At 42.0% G+C, this 24,257-nt stretch overlaps 1 protein-coding gene across 1 annotated transcript in view; it reads left to right on the top strand.

Moving 5' to 3' along the window:
- The window catches only part of pigg (phosphatidylinositol glycan anchor biosynthesis class G (EMM blood group)), a 61,737-nt gene extending 40,725 nt beyond the window's left edge, over positions 1-21,012 (top strand). The window contains exons 11-13 of the mRNA XM_085788488.1: positions 4,803-5,112; positions 11,135-11,298; positions 20,539-21,012. Coding sequence (XP_085644614.1) covers positions 4,803-5,112; positions 11,135-11,298; positions 20,539-20,761 — 697 coding nt within the window. The 3' untranslated portion in view covers positions 20,762-21,012. The remainder of the gene's footprint in view (positions 1-4,802; positions 5,113-11,134; positions 11,299-20,538) is intronic.
- Positions 21,013-24,257: the final 3,245 nt, after the last annotated feature.

Genomic DNA, 24,257 nt, shown 5'->3' with positions numbered 1-24,257 from the left:
CAGGTGATTGATGAAGGGGATAAACCAAACATGTTGAGGGGATTGGACGTAGTCTTACCTTTTCTTATTCACTTGCTGGAACACGGGCGCCTGTTTCCAAGGTAACATTATATCCAGGCAGCTCCTCCGTACCACAGCTTGACAAGCTACTATTTTCTGTCCACTGTCACTACTATTAACATCACACAATGCAGCAAATATGAGATTTGACTGGTCATGTAATGTGCAGGCTTGAAAGCACCTGGACACCCCGGGGAAGTGTGTGTTTGTGTGTGTGTGCGTGTGTGGTACATTGGTAACGATCCTGGCTCAACACAAGAGGAGACACGTGGTTAGGATTAATAAAGAATGTTTTATTAAACCTTATCAAACCAGATTAAGATGTTAAATTAAATCTCCAGGGAAGTCAGTACTTGTGCATCGTGAGTGAGGCAGGACTTTTACAACCCTGTCCCTGTCACACACTGGGAGCCGTAGGAGTTCTCCACATGTACCAGTCAACTGCCTGCAGACACAGGGACTCAGATCAGTGAAACTATCCCAAACCACAAGCCCACCCCGGGAGTCGTCAACTGTGCATAAAAGCACAGCGCTGGCTTAATGCCATGTGTGACTTTTTTTTTTCTGCTCACAATCAGTGCAGTGTGACACATTTTTTTAGCGAGTGTGAAAATGACAGAAACCATGTGAAATGATGATGACTCATAAGTGTTTGAAATCTCACTATAAAGCTGACCGCTGACTTTAAACCGGATGTGTGTTATAGTGGGAATACTGAGTGAGTGAATGACGAAGAGATTTTGTGACGTCATCCATGATGTCCCTCGTAACGTCACCTTTTTGTCCCATCATGGCCCCGCCCACCTCAACCAGAGAGAAGAGCGCAGACAGACACACTGATACATTCATCTCTCATGTGAAATGACCAAAACTCCAGAGAAAATAATATGTTTAGTATGTAGGAAACTCCATCGCTCAGAGTGAGGAGCTGATGGACAGAATTAGTTTACAGGGGTTTTGAAGATATCGATCATCTCTTATATAAAGTCATGATGATGTGTTTATTATGAGAGAGATCTCAGAGAGAATCAGAATCAGGCTGGAATATGTTTCAGACCCATTTTCAGTCGTTTTTAATGTAGACTCACCTGACTAAATCAACAGATTAATGAATGCATTCAGGCTACAGTAGTACTGTATCTGCTCTGATGAATGTTTAATGAGCTGCTTTGTTTTATTAATCTGATTGTGGCTCTCTGAAGCAAAAACTTGACTCTTTCCGAGGTGTCGTTCTCAAATCTCAACGAATGCAGCCAAAAATAACACTGTGCACTCTGAGCATTGTTCTCTATGATGAATGTGCCACGCTGCAAGACACAGCTGAGCACCATTATCACAACAACTTTGGCCTCTTCTTTGTTGCTGTTCTGGACTAAGACTGGACTCGCCGTGACCTCGGTGGTCTGGACTACAGCCTGTCAAAGGGCAAATAGAGGACTCTGACAAAATGACAGTAATAATGTGAGGACTGAGGAGGGTTGATAGGATTGACGTCCTGCGCTAATGACTTGACAATTACCGGCAGCGGTCTGACTGGAACTCAACACTTCTCATGCCACCGACACGTGGAAATGCAGCATTATTAACCCAGCGTCAGCCGTGGTTACATGCTGCCTCTGTGCGTCAGCTCGCTCACATCCCTCTGTTTAAAAGCATGACTTTATTTTTTTATGTCTATTACAAGCCACAGTGCTTGAAGTGGACATGAGGGATGGGAGGGAAGGGACACAAGGGGCCGCACAAGGGGAGTCTTTTTTTAACGTTATTGCAGTTCCTGCTGCCTGCTGCTTGTCCACAGAGTTGGATGGTAATCAGAGATTACATAATACTACCTTAGTGCCATGACTAGTCTAATTTAAGTACCGATTGGACGTTTTGAGGAATCTATTAGGAGCAAATCTGTCATTTACACTTTTTTTCCTCTGTAGAGGAAAGTGTGATTCGCTATAATAGGGAGAAGCTTAAAATAACGACAGCCACTTTTTGGGGAGGGGGCTGCAAATAGACAGCAATTGGCCTTTATTGCTTTGACAAGAAGGAGAGCTTTTGCTTTCTGTTTTGAAAATGTCAAAGCAAACAAGGCGCCTTTCAGCACTCACTGAATTTTGCACGCCACAGTGTTGGGGAAAATGTTTATTGTTTCAGGCTGATGTGGATTAGTCCTGCAGTCTTTCAGACTTAAATACACAGGTTTCAGAAGGGAAACCATGTAAATCTCCTGATTTTTCTTTTTTCCTCCTGCTTCCCCTTGTGTGAAGCATAGTTGTAAGATAACAGCCACATTGAGCGCGTGACACAATTCTGGTTGTTGAGCACAAACACGTAGGAAAAAGCAGAAAGATTAGTTAGTCATTCTGTCGATTCTCTTTCACCCCACACATTAGTTAGCAAGTGAGGCCGGCACCTCAAATCCATCACTGCACTCGCATAAAATCAAATCCAGGCCAGGATTTTCTGCTTTTCCTTTGCATAAAATAATGATGAATACAATCCGTGCCATATTGTTAGGGGAGTTGTGAATAATAAAGAATAGTGCTGTATGGAGCATATTACTCTGTTCCTTTCCTCTGTTGGAACAGGTTTCCATAAAACACACTGATTAATAATACATGTCCAATACTTGCTCAACTCCTTCAGGGTCAGCTATTATCCTGTACTCTCCAGGCTTCGGCTGCATCCTGCTGCAAAAGAAATGTCCTTGTTACTCTGTGATTACTTTTGACTGAGACAAAACGCTGTCCTAATGTCTCACTTTTGAGATTTTCTAAAATGTGTAAAGCTTTTGAACCGTGACGGTTTGGAAATGTAACCCGAAGGTGCTTCAAATGAATACTAGATACAATTCTGAGTATAATCTAGGTTTTTGGAGTCAGTCGGCGTAGCGTATTTCTGATTCCTGTGATAATCTCCACATGTTTGAAGAGAATACAATTAAAAGCATCAGTTTCCTCGGGCTGTAACTCCATGAAAATTCAGCAGCTCCCTGAACTTCATTAGCTCTTAATGCTCTTTATTCCCTTCACTATCCATTACTGAAGAGAATAAATCATCCTGTCACTGCCACAGCTCTTACTACCCATTGTTGTCTGTTTTTTTGTTTTATTGTGGCCAGTTTGCTCATTCTCCCATTTTTGGACAAATATTAAGAACTGTGTACGTTAATTAAAGAGCAGCTTTGATGAAAAAAAAAAAAAAACTTTTCATTGAAGTTTCGCTGGATAAGAGCATATGCTGAATGTCTGAAATGGAAATTAGACTAAATGTAATTGCCTTCATAATCGAAAGCACTTTTCCTTTAAAACTTCAATTTGGGACTTTTTGCACATATAAATTATTGATAGTTGGAATAGGATTTATGGTGAGTAAGCCTTTTAGCAAGAGAAGAGCCTCATAGAAACTTTTTTAACCTTCTAGTAGAATCAGGCTCACTGTTCTATCTATCTATCTATCTATCTATCTATCTATCTATCTATCTATCTATCTATCTATCTATCTATCTATCTATCTATCTATCTATCTATCTATCTATCTATCTATCTATCTATCTATCTATCTATCTATCTATCTATCTATCTATCTATCTATCTATCTATCTATCTATCTATCTATCTAATAATTGTTACTGTAAATGAATGTTTCTAAAAATACATTTTTGAAATGTCCAGGCAGAAGAGCAAACTTGCTGTAGTAGTATAATAATAATAACAGTAGGAGCCTTGTATCCGGGGGCGACGATACATCAGTGAGTTTTGACATTTCACAGTCTTTAATAGCAACAGACCTAAATTACACCTGTAAACGTTTTTACCATTTCAGGGCAGCTGCTGTAAAAATCCTTCTGTAACCTTGAAGAGCAGCTGGTGGTTCAGGTCCTTCCGCTGCCATTTGTTGTTATCATTTTTTATTATTATCCTCAAGTATTTACAATCTGTCGCACTCAATTTAAGAAAGAGGAGTTTGATCAAATGTCACACAGCCTTGAAATGTACTAAAATATGTTACTACGCCGTTTCTCAAATTATAATGATGCAGAAACAACCACAACAGACAGAGTGATGGGTGCGAGAAAGTCTGTTTTCCTCAGGCAATTCATTCTGTCTTCCAGTCTCACACCTTTAATTATTAATGTTACATTGACACACTGCATACCGAATGAAAGGGAGGTTATGAGCTACAGAAATATAAGGAATCCTGTCTAACAAGAGACAGGGATATGAAATTAATTAAAGCTGTGAACTTTGAAAACCTATTATAACAAAGGCTCCGGCTGACATATACAGAAACACATTCAGGTATTTTAGGCTGTAGATCAATTCTCGTCTGTCACATTAGAAAATGTCTAAATATGAGCTATTATTTTGAGCCTCATACTTCCTTCTTTTCCTCGCTGTTGCTGCGGCAGAGATGATGTGAAGGCTTGTTTTGGTTCTGTTAACTAGTTTGACTTGATTTTGGCTCTTGTCATTTGTTTTACAGCCCTTGTTGGCAGCTTTATTTGATCAGCAGCATTATTTTTCATTTATCATTCAGTATATAAAACCTACTTTAAATCATTTTTCTAATGCCCCAAAACCTAGCTCTGGATATTTAACTGCTAAATGCAAGCAAGTCTGCCAGAATCCACATCCCAGAGTCACGTAGCACAATTACTTGAATATTGAACGAGGAGTTTTGTGGGGGAAAATCAATACTGGCTTACTGCAAATGCAAAAATGACACAGTCTGGAATCTTTCTCTTCTAGGGGAACGGTGGAGGCGCGCTTTGTTTATGTCTTCGTTTTGGGCATCCTCTTCACGGGCACCAAGGACCTGCTGCGATCCCAGATCATCACAGCAGATGCCAAACTGAAGAGCAGGGGATTGTGGGAGATTTACAGCGGCTTGGTTTTGTTGGTTTCGCTGTTGTTTCGAGCTCACAACCTGCCAGTGCTGTGCTGCTGCCTGCTGATCCAGACGCTCATGGCTCAGTTCATCTGGAAGAAGCTCCACTACGACGCCGCGCAGACCACCCTCATGCACTACTGGTTCGGTCAGGCCTTCTTCTACTTCCAGGTAAACAACAGTCAACACATTAGAGGTAGCTCACACTGACTAAAGGTTAACTTTGATTTTGTTGCACCCAGTGACCACACCCATGTGATGTCACTGCATCCATCTGAAAAGTTAAAGGGGATATATTATCAGGGTATCCGCGGGGTCTTGAAAAGTATTAAAAGGTGATAAATCAATTTTGGGAAAATTAAGACCCTTAAAAAGTATTAAAAAGTCTTTTCACGACTTTATAAAGTCTTAAATTTTGAAGGTATTTTTTCTGAATTAGCCGTCCAAGAGTTTCAGTCCTAAAAAACATTGTAAAAGTGTGTGAATTTATGCATTTTATTAAAAAACAAAGATGAACCGGTACATAAAAAAGAAAAGAAGATTATTGTTTTTGTTTTTTGAGTGTGGAGCAATGTGTGTGTTTTTTTGTTTTTTTTTGATAAACTTTGCCTTTGATTTATTATCCTAGCCTATTTTGAATTCAGTTGTATCATAGTGGTCTATAGTCTTTATCTAGTTAAAAGTGTCACTGATGTAAATGGTTACAGCTTGAAGTGGCGGTGAGGTATTGAAAAATATTGAGAAGGTCTTGAAAAAGTCTTAAAAAGGTATTAGAATTAACTTCAAGATTCCTGTATAAACCCTGATTATGGAAATATCATTTTTTAAAGGCTCTTTAACATTCAGTATATTTGGGTGTTTGACTTGCCTTCTGGCCCCCAAAATGTGAGAACTGACAAAAACAATCTGTAATTTTCAGGCTCCCTAAATTGAAATCCATGTGGTTTTACGAGCTGTTCCTTCAGTTGTCTGACAATGATGTCATCAGTTTTCGAATTTGCATAACACCACCCCTACTCACCTACATGTGAGTACTGGTGCTGAAGGTGGCGGGGCGGGACAAGCCGTGGTTCATTTGCATTTAAAGGGACAGGCGATTATGTTTGATCCTTGGGGTATTCTGACCGAAGCATGTCACAGATGTCTTTGAGACACCCGGGAACTATTTAAATTCGTGGAAAAGGGGCAAAATATGTCTCCTTTAAACCACTGGAGGTTAGCAGCTCCTCAGTTCTACTTTGTAGAAATGTGTCTGAATTTTGAAAATCATCAAATGTTCCCTTAGTTCTTGATGTTTCAGGGTCTCCAAAGTGTTAATAACAATGGGCCTCATTCACCAATATCTTCTTAAGAATCTTCTTAGATTCTTTCTTAAGTTGTTCTTAAGAAGTTCCTTAAGAAAACCCTACGTCAGATTCATCAACGCGTTCGTAAGCCTCAGAATTGTTCGCAGCTGTGTTCCTACTTGATGAATGCCATCTCCTCATAAGTTGAGGGCGTGTGCCAGGTGAGTCTAATTAACATAGGATTAGCATAGGTAACAACCCCATCAATGCCCGTAAAAGGGCATGAGACTGCAGGGCCGTGTGCACACAGCACCCACAGGCACTGAGCAGAGAAGGTGAAGTGAGAAAGAAAGTTGAAATGCTCAAATGAAAATCTGGGAGGGAGCACCAGACTCCAAACATAAAAAGAACTTAAGCAGTGAAGTGGCGCTACTGCGGCAGGAATGAAACAAAGAAACAAACAAAAGGCTTATATTTAGTTTATATTTTTATATTTAGACTATATTTAGTAGCGTCAGCAGTAGATGCAGCTCTTCGGGTTGTTATCAGAGAGACCACACTCTCACGTGTGCCATCATAAATATCATCATATTATCACATATGAAAAAAAAAACTGTTGTGTGTAGTGTGAACACTTACAGTAAGTGCACTGTTGCAGCCCGCAATTAGGAAAAAAAAAAAATCATATCGGCAGATGTATGCCCCCCCCCCAAAAAAAAAAGATATGATATGAATTAAGTGTCTATAATGTTTTTTAAGAGACTGCAATGATTTGTCAATTATTATTATTAATATATATGATTATTAAAAACATCATAAAAGATAAGAAAATAATTCTTATTCAAATCATATAATATCATACAACTGCAGAACAAAAGAAAACGCTATAATCGGTTATTTTTGCAGAAGTCTCAGCACCTAAAAGTGCGTAAGTATACTCCTGACTGTTCTTAGATTTTGTTCTTAGTTAAGAACAAATTCTGGATAAGAAAACATTCATGAATGCCACAATCTTCGTAAAAACTTCGTAAGTAGGACTTAAGAACAAATTTGTTCTTAAGAACGGTTCGTGAATGAGGCCCAATGATAACAAAAATGATAATGATAATGATAGAAGCAAATGAGGCAGTGAGGAGCTAAATGTGAGAGGTGAGTTGTGTACCACCTTGTGTAAAAACCACACACAGCCTCAGATGTAAATGTGTTTAACTGTGTGGCGTGAGCGCGGCCTTGTGTTGAGATGCTGTTTCCCATCTCACACCCATCACGATGCTGACACGGTCATACGTAGCGGTGGCTGATATAATGAATCGGCGCCCGTTCCACATGCGCTGTCCTAAATGACTGGTAAACGGTCACCTAATTGTTTTAAGCCACCAGCATGAAATCTGCTTTGGCGTTTTGTGTCTCTCGCTCTCTCTCCCATGGCTCTCTCCCTCTCACAGACAACACACTCCCCCGCCCATGCAGAAAACTTTCCTGGCCTGGGTGTGCGTGTGTGCGATGTAGATGAGGTGTGTGTGTGTGTGTGTTTATCTGGAGAGGAGGGAACTGCAGAGAGCTGGAGAAGTGAAACACCAACGCCAAGTATATACTGTACATGTTGAGACACAGTGACTGAAGATGAAGCCACCTTTTTGGAGCCTTGAGAGCTGTTTCGGTTTTTAACCTCATTCTTTTGTGCAAATTAAAACTGTTCTGCTAATTAAAAACAGTTAATGAGTATATTAAAGCAGATGAACGTTGCCAAGACTAGAGTCATCATGCTGTGATTCATCATCATTAATGAGAGAGATAAGTTGAGATTTCAAAATATCGAGTTACATGTTGTGCAGTAACATATTGCTCAACGTTAGTCATACTTGACTCTGACTGAACAACATTAGTCTCTGCAGCAGGTTCCTAACAGCTGGTTTGTGGGTGGTTTTGGGGGTTTTGTTCTTTTTGGGAACTTGCTGACACTCAAAAAAAACTGAATTATGTCCATTATGTCGTTTTAAGCTTATCTGTTATCGCAACTGTAACCTGGTCTAGGATACTAACTTAGCAGTGAATCTATAACACAAGTGTAGCTGTTGAAAATCACCAAGTTACAGCCATTTTCAGTGCTCACACCACGAGATCAGAGGTGTGAGGCTGTATGTTAGAGACTAGAAACTCACCAGCGCTCGCTCACCTCTGCAAAGGGAAGTTCACACAGAACAACAACACCCGGGCAAGTTTTTCTTGTCTGATTGTAAGAGACACCTAATTTAACGCTGTGACACAGAGTGTAGCAACATTTGGGAAAGCTATCACCACTGATAAAGGATACTGTAAAAGGGGCCGTGCGGCACAGAGGGAGTGTTTGTGTATAAATTATATTACTAGTTTCATCCTGCACTGCCATGAAGTGGACTCGCTGTTTCCTGGGGACGTGTTGAGGTGTTATGAGCCATGAATGTTCCTCAGAGGCAGATATGACACCTGCCGTTTAACCTCCACTCAGGACACATTTGGTTAGCAGCTGTGTATTGTTGACAACTCTGAACTTCCACATAGCTAACAATTTAATAACCCTCATCACCTTTGGGTCATTAATACTGTGATGGGCTCGGGAATAGACCGCCACCAGACAATTTTCAGACTAAGCGCCCAGGCATGTAATTACAGACCTCCAAGTAATAATGTTCTCAACAAAGCTGTGGCCACAGTGGATCTGTAAATCTGCGACATATGTGATTCAAAATTGCTGCTCTGAAGAACAAACTGGTGTCATGGAGAACGGTCAAAAACGATGCTGAATTAAAATCTAATCAGTGAGTACAGTTAGAGCTGATCAGGGACCTCCAGGTTGTGAGATATTACCACTGCATCTCGTATTCAGGATCTTTTCTCTTGTTTTTAGAAGCTTCAGAAGCTGTTTTCCAGAGTGTCCTTGTGTTTTTGGCAGCCAAACGCACCAAAACACAAGAGGATTGTGGGAAATATTCCAGGTAACCTCACCTGTAGAGGCATGGCTCGTGTCAGGAAAAGGGTTAAACATTGTCACATGATAAATTACCGGGTTTGAAGAGGTTTTGGCCACCAGCGTTCAGCTGCCCTGATCACTTGGCGTGATGAACGAGTCAGACTTTGCAGCGTATTTTCTGTGGATTTATCTCCGTCCCAAAACCAGATGGTCAGTAAAGCAGCAAGAAGGTGTTTATTCTTTAGAAAAGAGACAGTTTGTGCAAATGTTCCCACATGAGAAGGGACGACTCACCCCGCGGGTCTGAATTCAGACGAAACTTTCTGCAGCCTTCTGTAGAAAATGTGAATCATCACAAGGATGGTGTCAGAGCTGAAAGGTGGACTCTCATTCAATTTAGTCTGAGAAAAGTGACGAGTGATGAATGTTGAAGTTGCAGCAGGTGTTTTCTGTTTGGTGCACATGACACAAATCACAGACATCAATATTCTGTCCAGTTTCTTCTGAAATTATCCCTCATCCGTGCCTTTTCTCTCCGGCATGGCGCACGCTCCGGCAAAGAGCTCCATTCGACCAACCTCGCTCTCTGACAGTTGTTATGACAATCGATTTTGTCTGGGATTCATACATAAAACATTTCTTGCTCTCCTGCTTTTTCATAAGTGATGTATTTGTTGATGGTGCAGGATGATTTTTGAAAGATCACAGCATGGGTTCAGCAAGACAGCGAGTAGAAAACATCCGTATGCAGCCTCCGACCTGCTCGCTGATACTCGCTGCCTGTTTGTTAAAAATGGAGCCAGCTGTTAATGTTCTCTTCCTCTGTGATCAGAGATGTCTGCAAGCAAAGGGAGACAAACAGTTGCTTGATGTGTTGCAGTTTATGGGTCATCACTGCATTGAAATTTAACAAGAAAACCATCTGTGATCTGCTAACGCCCACCGATTTTGCTCCTTATCTGTGAGTGCATGTATGTATGAGCTACAGCATTAACACAACAGCTCAACAAACAGTATGCTTTTTTTTTTCAAGGTAATTAACACTTCAATACAAAGGAAGTTTGTTAGGTTAAGCATTAAGAAAATGAAATACTAATGAGTCTATTTGAAGTAAGTCAGAAAATGCCACCAAGAAATCAGATGAAGCATCTGAGCAGCAAAGTTTGAAACACAAATCACTTTATTTTAACTTTGATCTTGATTTAAACTTGATTATTATTATGATGAAGATTAGATCTGACAAAGAGCATAATTAAAGATGCAGGACATCTTGTATGTTTAGTATCCTTCAGTTTGAAAACAGTTATAACGACTTTCTCGCATGCAGGTTGAAAAATGTTTTGAGTTGCACCATGTTATTACATTTGAACCAAGGCTTATTTTCCGTGTGTGAATACATCCTCCACTTGCAGAGGCGTGCACCATTTGTATTGTGGTTGTGACTCCTGATTGCATTGCAGTGATAAAATCTTCGAAATCTTGAGATGAAACTTTTGGACAGAAGAGAAGAAAATGAGACAAGGTTAGAGAAGTTTCATATTTTCAGTTTACTGCAGACATAGTCGGGTCGCACCAGAAATACTGAAAATTGGTTGTTAAATAAAGCAGAGTTGTGATTTTTTTTTCAAAGTGTGTGTTTTGGCACATATGCACACATACACAGCATCCTGAGTGGCTCTAACAAGAGTCCAGCTCCAGACAGAAAGCTGTGTGTCTGTGTGCTCCTCTGGTCAGGGGCTGGAAAACACAAACAAGGGGGCCGCTGGGAGGGCAAAGCTGGAAGCCAGGAGCTCAGTGTAATGATGATAAAGCAAAGGACCAGTTCTTTAAAGCTGTGAAATGCTTACAAAGCTTCGACCACAGATTGTTGTGTACTCTTTTTTTGTCTGTGTACAGGGTAAGTTATTCCTGTGCTGCTGGCGATGCTAAAACCAGATTTTTCTTTGTGCACATGCAGGGAAATTCCAACAACATCGCCACCGTGGACATTTCGGTCGGATTCATCGGACTGGAAAGTTACGTAGAAGCACCTGCCATCTTCTTAACGGCCCTCACCACGTACGCCGGGCCGCTGCTGTGGGCGTGTCACCTGGTCTGCTACCTCAGCTCAGAGAGAGACAGGTAAGACCATCCCCCCTGGTCAGCATTAACTCAACTTACAGGGGACATATTATGGAAATATCACTTCTTGAAGGCTCTTTAACATATATTTGGTGAGCAGTCGTTCATTTGTATTTAAAGGGACAGGCACTGAAAACCAGTCTTTCTGAACAGGGCTCTTAAAGAGGAACTAAACCCCCAAACCACTTTTTTCTGCTGAAAACAAATATATTTGGGTATAAGGTAGTGTTGTCAGTTGATTCTGGTCCAACTTTTGACATTTTAGTCAAAATATTTCAATTTGGTGTATTTTGTAGTAAAAATGTAGAGTGACTGCCCTCTATGGGTTGAAACACGGCTATTACAATCAAATTTTTCTATTGGCTGAGATGGAGGCAGATGACGTTTTGGAGGCAGCTTTCGTCACCGGCCACCAGCTCCCCGGCCAATCAGCACCGGCTGCTGCCTGCCGCTAACGGTTGCTAGGCGCTCTAGCTGCTCTGCTGCGGCTAACGGCTGCTAACAGCTGCCTGAGCGGGAATCGTTAGTGCTGCCGGCGCTAACGAGCCGTTAACGAGCTAACGAGCCGGCGGATCAGCTGTAGATGCTGTGTCACGGCTCTGGCGTCCTCTCCTGGTAGTGTCCACGCTACTAGTGCTGAGCTGAGTCGCTCGTTAGTAGCTCGTTAGCGCTAGCAGAAGTGTCGATGTGTGTTTATTACTTTTTTTTCTCTTTTGTGTGATTTCGCGGGTGTGAATGGGGCGCAGGGGGGAGGGGGGATCGTAGAGTGCTCAGGAGTCCCGCCCATAATCAAGGCATTTTTTGAATTTCAAGCTTAGAGCACGTCATCCAAAACTGAGGGGTTTAGTTCCCCTTTAAAGAGTGCTGTGATCCTTGGGGTATTTTGACAAAGTATGTCACAGACGTAAGGATGCACTCACACTAAGGCCAGTTGTTCCGAACCACGAATGCCCCTCCCCCCATACTCGAGCATGGTACACTTGAACTCACACTAGACATAGAAACTGGACTTTAGGGGGCAAACGCGCTTGGGCACGGTACAATTGCCTAGTGTGAGTGCGCCCTAAGAGTCCTGGGAACTATTTTAATTTGTGGAAAAGGGGCATAATGTGTCTCCTTTAATGAGCAAAATACGTTCAAGTTATTTTGAGGGTGCATTTTTATGGAGGTTATTTTCTATCATAAATCAAGAGCATATTATGTTGATTTGAGAGCATTACTTTTTGATTTGACGTTCAGAAAACTCTGCTCTCATATTCAAATTTACTCTGCTCGCGCTCAAACTATGTGCTCGATGTTTAAACCTGTGCTCTCGGATTCAAAGTTGCCCTGCTCGTGCTCAAACTTTGCTTTCGCATTCAAGTTTGCCCTGCTCGTGCTCAAACTGTGTGCTCGCACTTGGTCACAGCTGCCTGCGCAGAGTGTTTCCTCTTGCGCGGAGGAAAGTCCTGCTCTCGGATCTCTGCTCTGCTCACGGAGTTTCTGTCAACTGTCAACCAATAGAAGACCGGCTACTGTTGACCAATCAGATCATCCCTACTTCTATGCTTCTTTGTGGGTGCGTTCACTGTAATTCAAGGAGCGTCACATACGGGCGGGCACTCTTTCTACCGGGTTTATCTATTTCCGCCCCACAGGCTGTTAAATGTGGCGGCTCCCTTTATGTTTTGACAACTTTTGGAATAAAATATCAGTTAATTAATACACGAGCGCCCGTGCTTTTCATTACAATAGGTAGCTATATAAACATAAACTAGCAGTAGTAGCGGATGGGTGCCTTATGTATGTTTTTTTTTTTTATCCACGTTCATCGGTATATATGTTTTATAGTCTAAATGCCAAGAGTCACTTCTAAGTGCTCTGATGGTACAGTGGTTAAGGCAGATGACAGTAGCTCTTTTTATTGATCATGGGACCGCTGGTTCGAATCCCGGCCCTGCCGGCACCCTCATGTTATGCTATTTGATTTTTATGATTTTTTTTTTTTCATTGAAACGCTTAACAAGAGATGGTGGGTTACCATGCGTGATTAAAAACATGATGAAATGAAAATTAAAAAAATATGCCATGATGATAATAATTTTGGTGCGTGACACCCGGGGGTCAAAGCCAGGGGGCGCACTACTTTGGATCAGTGCTTTCCCAAGAAGAAAGAGACTGAGTGAGCGGGGAGACAGTCACCATGGCCGACCGAAGTACTCAAGTAAGTTTATTGTTTCATGTTGCCAGATACCTACTATATTGTACCTCTTTCATCTTTTTACAGTCTATGCTTCCATATCGTTTCAATATAGGCTACAATTTGTAGTGTCAGGGAAGCTAATGCTAAGCCTAATGTGGCCATGCATAAATCAGCCTCGCTTTCAAAACACACACTTGCGTTGCGATCAGTGAAATGTATAATATCTACAACACAATTAAAAATGACAGTTGATGTTGCTCTTTTATGAATAAAGCTTCATGGACAGTCCTCCTAAAGTAAGGGGCTGCGTTATGTCTAAAGTTGTTGTATTCTGCTGATATTAGAACAGCCGAGGACGGCACATGTCCTCCCAGCCTTCCTAGACTTATCTAGAGAAGAGAAAAAGTCCACTTTTTGGCGCTTCCATTCAAACGGCCGCTTCGCACACAGAGCCCAGAGCTGACTGACTGGGAGCTGACACCGCAGTAATGACGGATGTTCGACTAACGATTATGTCGCCCAATTGGTCTATATTGAAACGATATGAAAGCATAGACTGTAAAAAGATGAAAGAGGTACAATATAGTAGGTATCTGGCAACATGAAACAATAAACTTACTTGAGTACTTCGGTCGGCCATGGTGACTGTCTCCCCGCTCACTCAGTCTCTTTCTTCTTGGGAAAGCACTGATCCAAAGTAGTGCGCCCCCTGGCTTTGACCCCCGGGTGTCACGCACCAAAATTATTATCATCATGGCATATTTTTTTAATTTTCATTTCATCATGTTTTTAATCACGCATGGTAACCCACCATCTCTTGTTAAGCGTTTCAATGAAAAAAAAAAAATCATAAAAATCAAATAGCATAACATGAGGGTGCCGGCAGGGCCGGGATTCGAACCAGCGGTCCCATGATCAACAAAAAGAGCTACTGTCATCTGCCTTAACCACTGTACCATCACAGCACTTACAAGTGACTCTTGGCATTTAGACTATAAAATATATATACCGATGAACGTGGATAAAAAAAAAAAGCATACATAAGGCACCCATCCGCTACTACTGCTAGTTTATGTTTATATAGCTACCTATTGTAATGAAAAGCACGGGCGCTCGTGTATTAATTAACTGATATTTTATTCCAAAAGTTGTCAAAACATAAAGGGAGCCGCCACATTTAACAGCCTGTGGGGCGGAAATAGATAAACCCGGTAGAAAGAGTGCCCGCCCGTATGTGACGCTCCTTGAATTACAGTGAACGCACCCACAAAGAAGCATAGAAGTAGGGATGATCTGATTGGTCAACAGTAGCCGGTCTTCTATTGGTTGACAGTTGACAGAAACTCCGTGAGCAGAGCAGAGATCCGAGAGCAGGACTTTCCTCCGCGCAAGAGGAAACACTCTGCGCAGGCAGCTGTGACCAAGTGCGAGCACACAGTTTGAGCACGAGCAGGGCAAACTTGAATGCGAAAGCAAAGTTTGAGCACGAGCAGGGCAACTTTGAATCCGAGAGCACAGGTTTAAACATCGAGCACATAGTTTGAGCGCGAGCAGAGTAAATTTGAATATGAGAGCAGAGTTTTCTGAACGTCAAATCAAAAAGTAATGCTCTCAAATCAACATAATATGCTCTTGATTTATGATAGAAAATAACCTCCATACATTTTGCCTTAATTTAGAGAGGACAGTGCAGGGAGACGGTGTGGACCCACGGCTGCAGCTGTAACTCAGACTATGCCTACATGGTACCAGGTGGGCCACTGATAAATGGTTTAATTAGTTAAAAAATAATGAAGAAGCAAGTTGATTTGCGGGAAAAAAACATTTAATGTAGTTTACTAAAGTCATGGAAACAGTTGAAAAAAGTAGTAGAAGTATGAAATCCACGGTGTTCAAGGAAAACCTTTAACACTGACAGCTTAATTTTATGAAAATATCATTATCCTACTGATCCCTTTGATATGATTAACAAGTATAAACAACATCCAGCTCAGAATCCATTCACTTTTGTAACACGATTGATTCAAACTTCTCTCTAGACGCCCCGGTAGCTCACTAAGTAGAGCGTGAATCTTTGAGGGTGAGTCCACGCCGCAGCGTCCTGGTTTTGATTCCAGCTCGGGCCCTTTGCTGCAAGTCACACCCCCTCTCCCTCCCCCCAACTATCCCGTCTCTCTCTCGCTCTCTCACTGCATCTATCATGATGAAGAATAACCAAAGAGCATACCACTCTCTTTTCCTTTGGTTTTAAAGCGTTTGTTGCAGCACACCCACACAGAGTCGTCACCGCCGCAGCGACTTGTCTCCGTGGGGACTGTACAGGTGCACAAAAATATTCTGTTAATTGGTTTACTTGTGGCAACAGGAGATTTGGCTCGCAGGGTATCAAAGATGCATGTAAACAGCTTAACCTGCATAAGACTTTAACTGGAGAAAAGCCACCAGCTTGGTTTCTGTATGTGTGTGTGTGAACGCAGCCAATAACTACAGCTTCCCCTCAGCATGGGGCCCCTGCACAGCTCTGAGTGATGAGGTCTGTGGCTGGGCAGCAGCTGTCCTGCTGATAGAGCCAAAACACAGAATCTCTTTTAAAGTAGACAAAGGATGGTGTTTGTGTAGGAGGAGTTGGTATAACCTGCCTCTGTTCAGCTGCAGCCTCCTGATCAAACGTCACCGCTTGAATGTTAAAAAGTTTTTAATTTTGTCCCATAGAAATTGAACTGCAGAGGGTGTATACATCCGTGCATGATTTAGATTCTTAATAATCTTTGATCCCACTTCTGAATATGATGTGTTTAACATTTCAGCAGCCCAGACAGTCTCTGATTAAAAAAGTTCCACTCATCTCCAACATTTCTGTGCTGCTGGAGGCAGAGCTGGGGGATGACAAAGTCGATCCATTCATCCATCCAACACTTTGGTCCAGTGCGGCTCCTGGCTGTCTCACCATGAAATTTCATGTGGACTCTGAAGGTCCCTGGAGAACGACACTGTGATGCTGGTGACCAAGACACTGCAGACACATCCCAGATATCCATGAAATGTTTCCTGTCGGCTCCCCAGACTTTCCACTTTTACACAGAAATATTCAAAAAGTACATTTTCTAAATTCACTAAGAGTAAAAAGGGGGTTAAAAATTCAAAGTAAATCCCCGCTGAGATCGTACCAGGCTGGGCCAAGCTGCGGTGTAGCTTTCATTTCATCTACGTGATGGGGAGAAGAGAGAGGAGGCAAACTTTGCAGCGACTAGTGACAACATGACACCTGAGATGTGTTGAGTATTTACTATATTTAAGTTCAAATCGCTGCCTAAAAATGTTTCCTCTGAAAAACTAAATCCAGACGCGGCATTGATCTCTTTCATGTGCGAACCGAAAGTGCAACAACAATGCAAGCAGGGAATAAATCGCATTTAGACTGACAGGGCGATTGATCCGCCCACAAACAGCCGCTAATGGGAGGCGATGGCGGTGCCGGGCTGCCTCGCATCACTCACTGTGGTTTTTACCCCTGAGCAGCCGAATCATCAGGATGTTGTTTGGTCTGGTGTGAAACGAGGACTGCAGCCTCTAGAGGCCACTGCAGGGACTTTAGCCTGTTTCTGTGATGCCCTTAAAAACTAAATGCAGCTTGGTAAACATTACAGTGCTGGACACGTGGCCATTGTTCATCGCTGGTGTTATTCAAAGCGTGGTACTTTCCACAGAACCCCCGCCCCGCACCCCTCTAATAACCACACAGAGACAAATGAAAGTCTGAAATAGTCTCGTGCAAAGTACAGGGGCTCATTTAAAATTCACTCTGCACCATCAGCAGCTGAACCACAAGGCAAGTACTGGAAATGAGCTTTGATCAATAGCTATTCAACGGGTTTCCCTTGACACTGTGAAACTCCACTGAAAGCAATAGCACGATTTGAAGGGAATGTTTTCATTGTTTTACTCCACATGATCACAGTAGACTCGCTGATCAGGGAGCTTCTTCACAGCTTCACTACCATCATTACAACCATCTCTAAAGTCACATCTAAAGACCTGAAAAGCAGATTCAGCTCACGCTGTTTACTATCTATACTTTGTATTTGATTTCTAAGAAGCAGCGTCGGCTCTTTGACATCACCTTCGTTGAGATCAGTGAAAAAGTGGCAGCAGACTGTTGATCTATTGTGCAGCTCTCTACTTTGCCAGCTCAGAAGTGAGATGATTTGCTGAAATACAATGTACTGAAGGACAGCCAGTCATTGCTTCATTCATCCTTCATTTTGCACATTTGTAACAGAGAAAAAGTAGCTCAGGTCTTTATGGAGCCTTTTTCTGCTCTGACTTATGTGCATGGTCATCTTTCTCCTCCTCAGCTTGGTCAATTTGAGTTTCACTTTCCTAACCACACACTCAGGATAAACGACATCAAGCTGAAGTAAGGCTAAGCCTCTTTGTCACCTCAGTCATTTATAAAGCTGTGAGAAGATGTCAACCCGTGTCACTTCTTCTCCAGTGAGAGATTGAAGTTGTTGGCAAGACTGTTTACACTGGTAACCCACCTGAGAGGCTGCGCATGAATGTTTTAGTAGCTCTTTGAGGTAGGACACATAAATAAACTTACAGCAGCTCGCTGGAAGGAGCCATTAGGCAGGTTTCAGGTTTGCATAGATTCACAGAGCGTTGGGATTCATTTTGATCTAAGTTACCATGACGATATATAGTGACCAACTTCATTTCATATGTGGGAACATGATGACTTTACTAGCCACACATCAGGACAACACGACACAATTCCAACATATGACCTGTGCATATTGTTTGGACATAAAATCAAAAATATCCTCAATATTAATTATGTACAATGGAAACATCCATTAGAGCTCCCAGGTTGAGTCCTTGTTCAGCTTTGACCTGCTGTTTTCACTGTATTCATGCGTGCCAGGGGTTTTACCACTGAAAGACACAGTGAATACAATATACTGAGCATTTTAATTTGTGTTTGATTTCTACTTTATCTTACTTTATTTTATGTATGACATTATTTCTGAATCCATCACTAAGTCTGTGTGTCATTCTCAGTTACAACCACCAGGTTTCAAGGTTTTTTTCTTGCAATTTAAAACTAGCACCTTTGGAAACAGGAAATCAAAACATGACAGTTTCAGGGGTCAAACTTAATATTAAAGGCAAGGCAAGGAAGGCAATTTTATTTGTATAGCCTGTTTTTACAAACAGTTTGTCTCAAAGGGCTTTACATGGCATCATAACAACATCCTCTGCCCTTAGACCCTCACATCGACTGAGGAAAAACTCCATAGAAAACCCTTTTAACAGGGAAAAATCGGAGAAACCTCAGGGTGAGCAACAGAGGAGGGATCCCTCACCTAGGACGGACAGACGTGCAATAGATGTTGTTACAGACAAGAAAACAATAACAGAAAATGTGGTTAACATGGAAATCTGAACAGAACTGAACAGTTGTGACTGCTGAAGTGCAAACACTGAGAAATATGCAGTATGTGTTTCAGAGCTAATGCTGTCCAAGCAGTTAAGACTAATGGAAGCATCAGATTGTGCTAGTCAAGCTAAAGTTATTTTCTAATTTGAGTTAAATTGTTGTTTTTGTAAAATGTCACTTCCAATTTTCACAATTCCAATCATTATTCAAAGAAGCTATTTCTAAGTTTTGTTTTATTGCTAGATAGCTAGCGTTAGCATAAATAACAGTTTTCTTACAGTCCAGCACAAAGTTTCTGAGTTCAGCATTAAACTTGACTCACTGAGTTTGTCTGCAGTGGTGGAGAACGATTGCATTGCTGACACGTCTTCTACTGATGTCAGCACGCTAACCAACTCATCATTTGATCACAACTCACAGTGAGTTTTGCCTCCAATCTGCCCTGAAGCTGAAGCTCTGTTCACAGGACGTATTATAACATAATGTGTTATAAACACAACAATGACTAAAACTCTTGTCAAGCCACAATCACCGCCACGCCACCTGCTGCAGGCAAGAAACCATGTTCATTGCTCAACTCATTTAAACATAGTCAGGTAGGATTTGTCCATATTCTCTCTTTCATTTCTCAGTGGACGCTACAGAAACACCTGGCTGCTGCTGGACAGAAGGATTTTGTAGCAACCTATGACACTGAAGTTCTACATAAACATAAACAGCAGCTTGTGCAGTGCAGCACAGTGTAATGTAGTGATGTCATCACATAGCAGACTCATCCAGAGGAGCTCGTGCAGCCGTCACTCATCATACCAGACTCATGTCATGTAACTAGAGCTTGTCATGTTTCAGTTCAACCAAATTCATAAATACTGCATTTTCCTTGTTGTTGTCGTGTATATCATTGATTATTTATCACTTATATCCCTCACTGACATTTGTGTGTGTGTGTGTATTTCCATAGAAGTGTGTGTGTGTTGTGTGTTTTGGCCTTTTCGGTTGAATTTCCACCTCCGAGCTGGACCACGTCCCATGTCTCCTACTTGATCAGCGTCTATTCTCTTGTCTTGGGAAAGAGGCTTGAAGTTCCTCCCCCTCAGCTGGAGCTCTGCCTGTTTTGATTGAGCAAGATGCCTGTGTTAATTCACCCATGTGTTTCAGTGCGTAAGAGATGAACTGTACACTTACACAAGTCTTTGTGTATCCATGTCTGTTTCATTTTGCATCATCATCTCCTAATCTCCCCGCTGCACCCCCCCTCCCATCATGCGGCTTTTAAAGTCATTTACTTCTTTATCAGAATTTGCCAGCAATCCGCATTATTGTGAGAAGATAATTGGATCAGACTCTTCTCCTGGGTACATGTGTAAGGTAAAATCTCCACAATGAGAAAATGTGGCCTTGGCTGTGAATCATCAAAAACAATCTGCAGCTTTACTGAATCAACACCATCACATATCGTTTAGAGAACATAAATCAGCCCAGGATGACCTTGGTTTACATACAAACTTTCCTGTCTTGTTCTGCAGGAAGTTTCCCTATTATTGACGGCACAGTGTCGCCTGCTCTGCTCTCTGTGGTGCTTTTCCTCCTCACTGATGAATCCTTTCCCTCTCCGCAGGAGCCCGGTTGCACTCGGCCACGGTTGCTACTGTTTGGCTGTGCTGAGGTCTGTGCCAGCTGCAGCCTACATTGTGCTGGTAACTGTTCTGCGCTACCATCTCTTCATATGGAGCGTCTTTTCACCCAAATTACTCTACGAGTCCATGCACCTGCTGCTGACTGCCGGAGTCTGTCTCTTCTTCAACACCATGGAGCAAAGCCACAGCTCCACTAAGTCCTAGGCTGCAGAGACGCACGTCCTCCCTCCAGGAATCCTCTTAAGCGAAAGGGTCCGACGCAGCTCTGTGTGTGAGTAACACTTGTCAGGACTGATGAACACTACAATATGCTTATCCTCACTCAGCAGTGCTCTGGTCTGAATAGACGCTTCAGGAAGGAGCCCATTATCTGGACTCTCTAGCCCTGCTTTGTAAAAATGCTTTGGTTTATTTAGTATTTTACCCTTTCTGAGCAGAGAATAATTGAATGATGTAAATTAAAATTTTCAAGAATAGGTTTTTACACATACACACCACATATTTACCTCAGGGACTGGTGTACAGTGAGCCGTGGCAGTGCTTCGCAGGCAACAATGCAGAGTTTGATGTTTTGGCTCCATGGGTAATTTAATGACTTTAATACCACAGAGGAAAACACGCTGTGTTTATGTTGTGCAGAGAGTAAACATGTGATGTTTGTCTGTACGGAGCTGAACCCCTCTGATGACAGCGAGCACACCACAGTGAAAACGCCTTTTGTCAGAGCAGGAAAATCTCAGGTATTAATAATAAAACTAATGAATTCCACGTCGCTGCTCCAGTTTCAGGGTCTCGGTTTTGTGTCTGCTGTGTCACTGTCACACTGTAGTGACTTAGTGGGACACCTGAATACAACGGAGCCATTGTTACTGTTAATACCTGTGATTTTCTTACTGTGGCGGCTCCGAACATCTGCTGTGAAAAGGCCTGTCGACTCATCAGTAAAGTTTATGTTGTCGTGTCCCGAGAGGAACCAAAAAGCAAAAAGGCTCATGGGTTGGGGGGGCGGGGGGGGGGCTGTCAATCAAGTTCAGTCTGTGCCTTCCCACACAGATTACCACCATTATTAATCTCATATTGACCTAAATTTATTCACAACATAAATGTCAGTAAATAAATCACCCAGATGTATAAATTCTGTATAAGGGATGTTGTTGCTACATTCAGTCGCGATTTTCGAGCCTTGCCAAACATGTCTCACTCATATGTCAACCAGAGGTGTGAGGCCCATTAAGTACACCAGACACACATTTCTATTCTCAGCCTGTTTTATTTCGGCGCATCTCAATGAATGTTTAGCTGTATTTATTTCAGGCGCCAAATCTGTCTAAAGCAGCATGTAGAGCAGACCCGATGAAATTGGCATACAAACCCAGGAATCAGTTATCAAGTCGGTGTCAGTTCTTCGCCACAAATATATTTTATGTATATTTTTCTCCTTGTTGCATTTTCTGCCTAATCCCACTGAGGCTTGATGTAAAATCACAAATAGTTTTTCTCGGCGTTAGAAGCAGCATCATTCATCTACAGCACTGCTTCAAGAAGATGTGAACCAATCCAGGCGCTCGCTCCTCTCTGCTTTTGCGTTTTTATCTTTATGCCCCACATTGTTCAGTTGTGAGATGATATTAATGTTCTGCTGAAGGAACATTTTTCCATATGTGCATTACCATTGTGGATGTGCAGCTCGTATAACTTCCAGAGTCTGGCGGTGCACTGCATACCGAGAAGCTTCTCCGACTTCTACTCAATCTGTTCCTTCGGCATCACTTGACAATACTACTGTATACCTCCAGAGTGAAGCTGGCTGTCATCCAAAGCAATAAGGAATATGGAGCCAAAAGGGCGAATAATGTGTCGCTGTCCTAGCACTCGTGGAGCACACTGTATTATTACAGTATCTAACTGACTGCTTGGACTCTATTTTCAAAGTGAAATGAAAAAATGGAAATTAGCGAGCAGCAGTTAGAGTCCAGGTGACATCAAACCTTTAAATGACCTGAAACCGCCGCCTCTGTAGCGTCACTTCATGTCTGTTTTCACCCCTCAGCTGCAGCAAGTTGTATACTAAGTTTAAACTTCCACTGCAGCACTTTTTTTTTCTTTTTTTTTTGCATTATGGGCGACTACCGTATCAATGAACAGCTGTAACTACTTGAAAGCTGCTCGCTGATTATAACCCGGTGGTACTTACATCATTCCCCTTTTGGGATTTGTCCAAAAGTTTAAAAAAAAATAAGTTGAAAGATATTTGTGTTAAAGCCACAGTGTGCAACTTTTCACCTCCAGGCAGTAAAGTGAATCGTAAGTTTCCCGCCCCAACACTTGTCACTCACCTTGATGAGCTGTCTACCTTTAAACAACATCTCGCCCGAGGCTAAGATCGCTGACATCCCTCAAGCCGCCACAGGCGCTAGAGAAGCCGATGCCAAACCAAGAAAGTTAGAAAAAAAAAAAACAGCAACGTGGATGTTCAGTGTATTTTTTATTTTTTTTTGCAAGATTTTGTCTGATGCAAGACGAGCTTTACGCTTCATATTTGGCTGCCATCACCGTCTTGGCGGTGACTCACCTTGACAGGGACAGGGGGCCTCAGCGAGCGCCGACTACACCCGGAGAGAGCGGAATTTAAATGCCCTGTACAACATTGAAAAGTCAGACAAACAAGAGGATTTCCATTTGAATGGACAGGGTCACTGACAGACATACGCTGCATATGCATCGCAGCAGGTTAGCTGGTTTGCATCAGAAGCAGGACACATTTAGCTACGAGGTATCCGGCCTCAAAGCTGAATTGATCCTTTTCTAAATTGGCAGCACACTGATGTCGAGTGCCTTTCCTCTCTCTGTGGCTGAACACAGACTCTCACACAGACTCCAGACAAAGGCTGATGGAAATAGTTTGTGAAGCAGATAATCATCTACATCACTCATGAGGATTATTCTGTCAGTGCTCAGTATGCTTCATATCACTGTGCTTCTCTAACGACCGTCTTAACGTCTTTGAAAACTGAAATCTTAGTTCAACATTTTATTGTAAACGATCAGAAGAACTTGTTTTTCGCACTTTTGTGTGGTTTATAAAAAAAAGGGATGGAGTGACACGCTGCATGCTAATAGGCTGATAGAGTATTTATGCCAAGCTAGCATCGTAATCAGTACACAGATTTGTGATGTTATTTATCTTCTCATCTAACGTTGGGTTAATTCCTTAAACTGCAAAACTCATGTGGCGACTTTATCTTGATCATGTAATCCACCACACAATATGGATGTTTGATTTTTTTTGCTATGTTTTTTATTATTATTATTATTCACAATGAACAGCAATACAAGTTCTCAGACGGAGATGGACTTTCTGCTCTGAGCGATGAAAATGAATGTGCAGTGTGTTTTTACAGTGCTGAAGATGAATGGTGTTTGATGAGAGCAGCTTCCTCCTGCATCTCATCAGCTACGTTGCACTGAAGTGAAAACCCAATAAAGAATTTGAGATTCTGTGGCCGTACTTTGCGGCCCAGAGTTTGATAATATCATTACAGTGGTGACAGCAACAGATTTTCTGCCAGCAGCCAGCACTGTGATTAGATTTACTTTGGGTTTTCTGTTGATGAAGTTTGGGTTTCTATACGGGGCATCTTTCAGTTTTTTTTTTCTACTTCTTTTTCTTTGTCCATTCGCGGATTCTGTTCCTCCCAAA

Source organism: Trachurus japonicus, chromosome 10 (assembly GCF_045865225.1).
Source record: "Trachurus japonicus isolate A0001 chromosome 10, Traja_1.0".
Lineage (NCBI taxonomy): Eukaryota > Metazoa > Chordata > Actinopteri > Carangiformes > Carangidae > Trachurus > Trachurus japonicus.
Note: the sequence above shows the minus strand (reverse complement) of the source record. Positions and strands in the feature narration are given on the sequence as shown.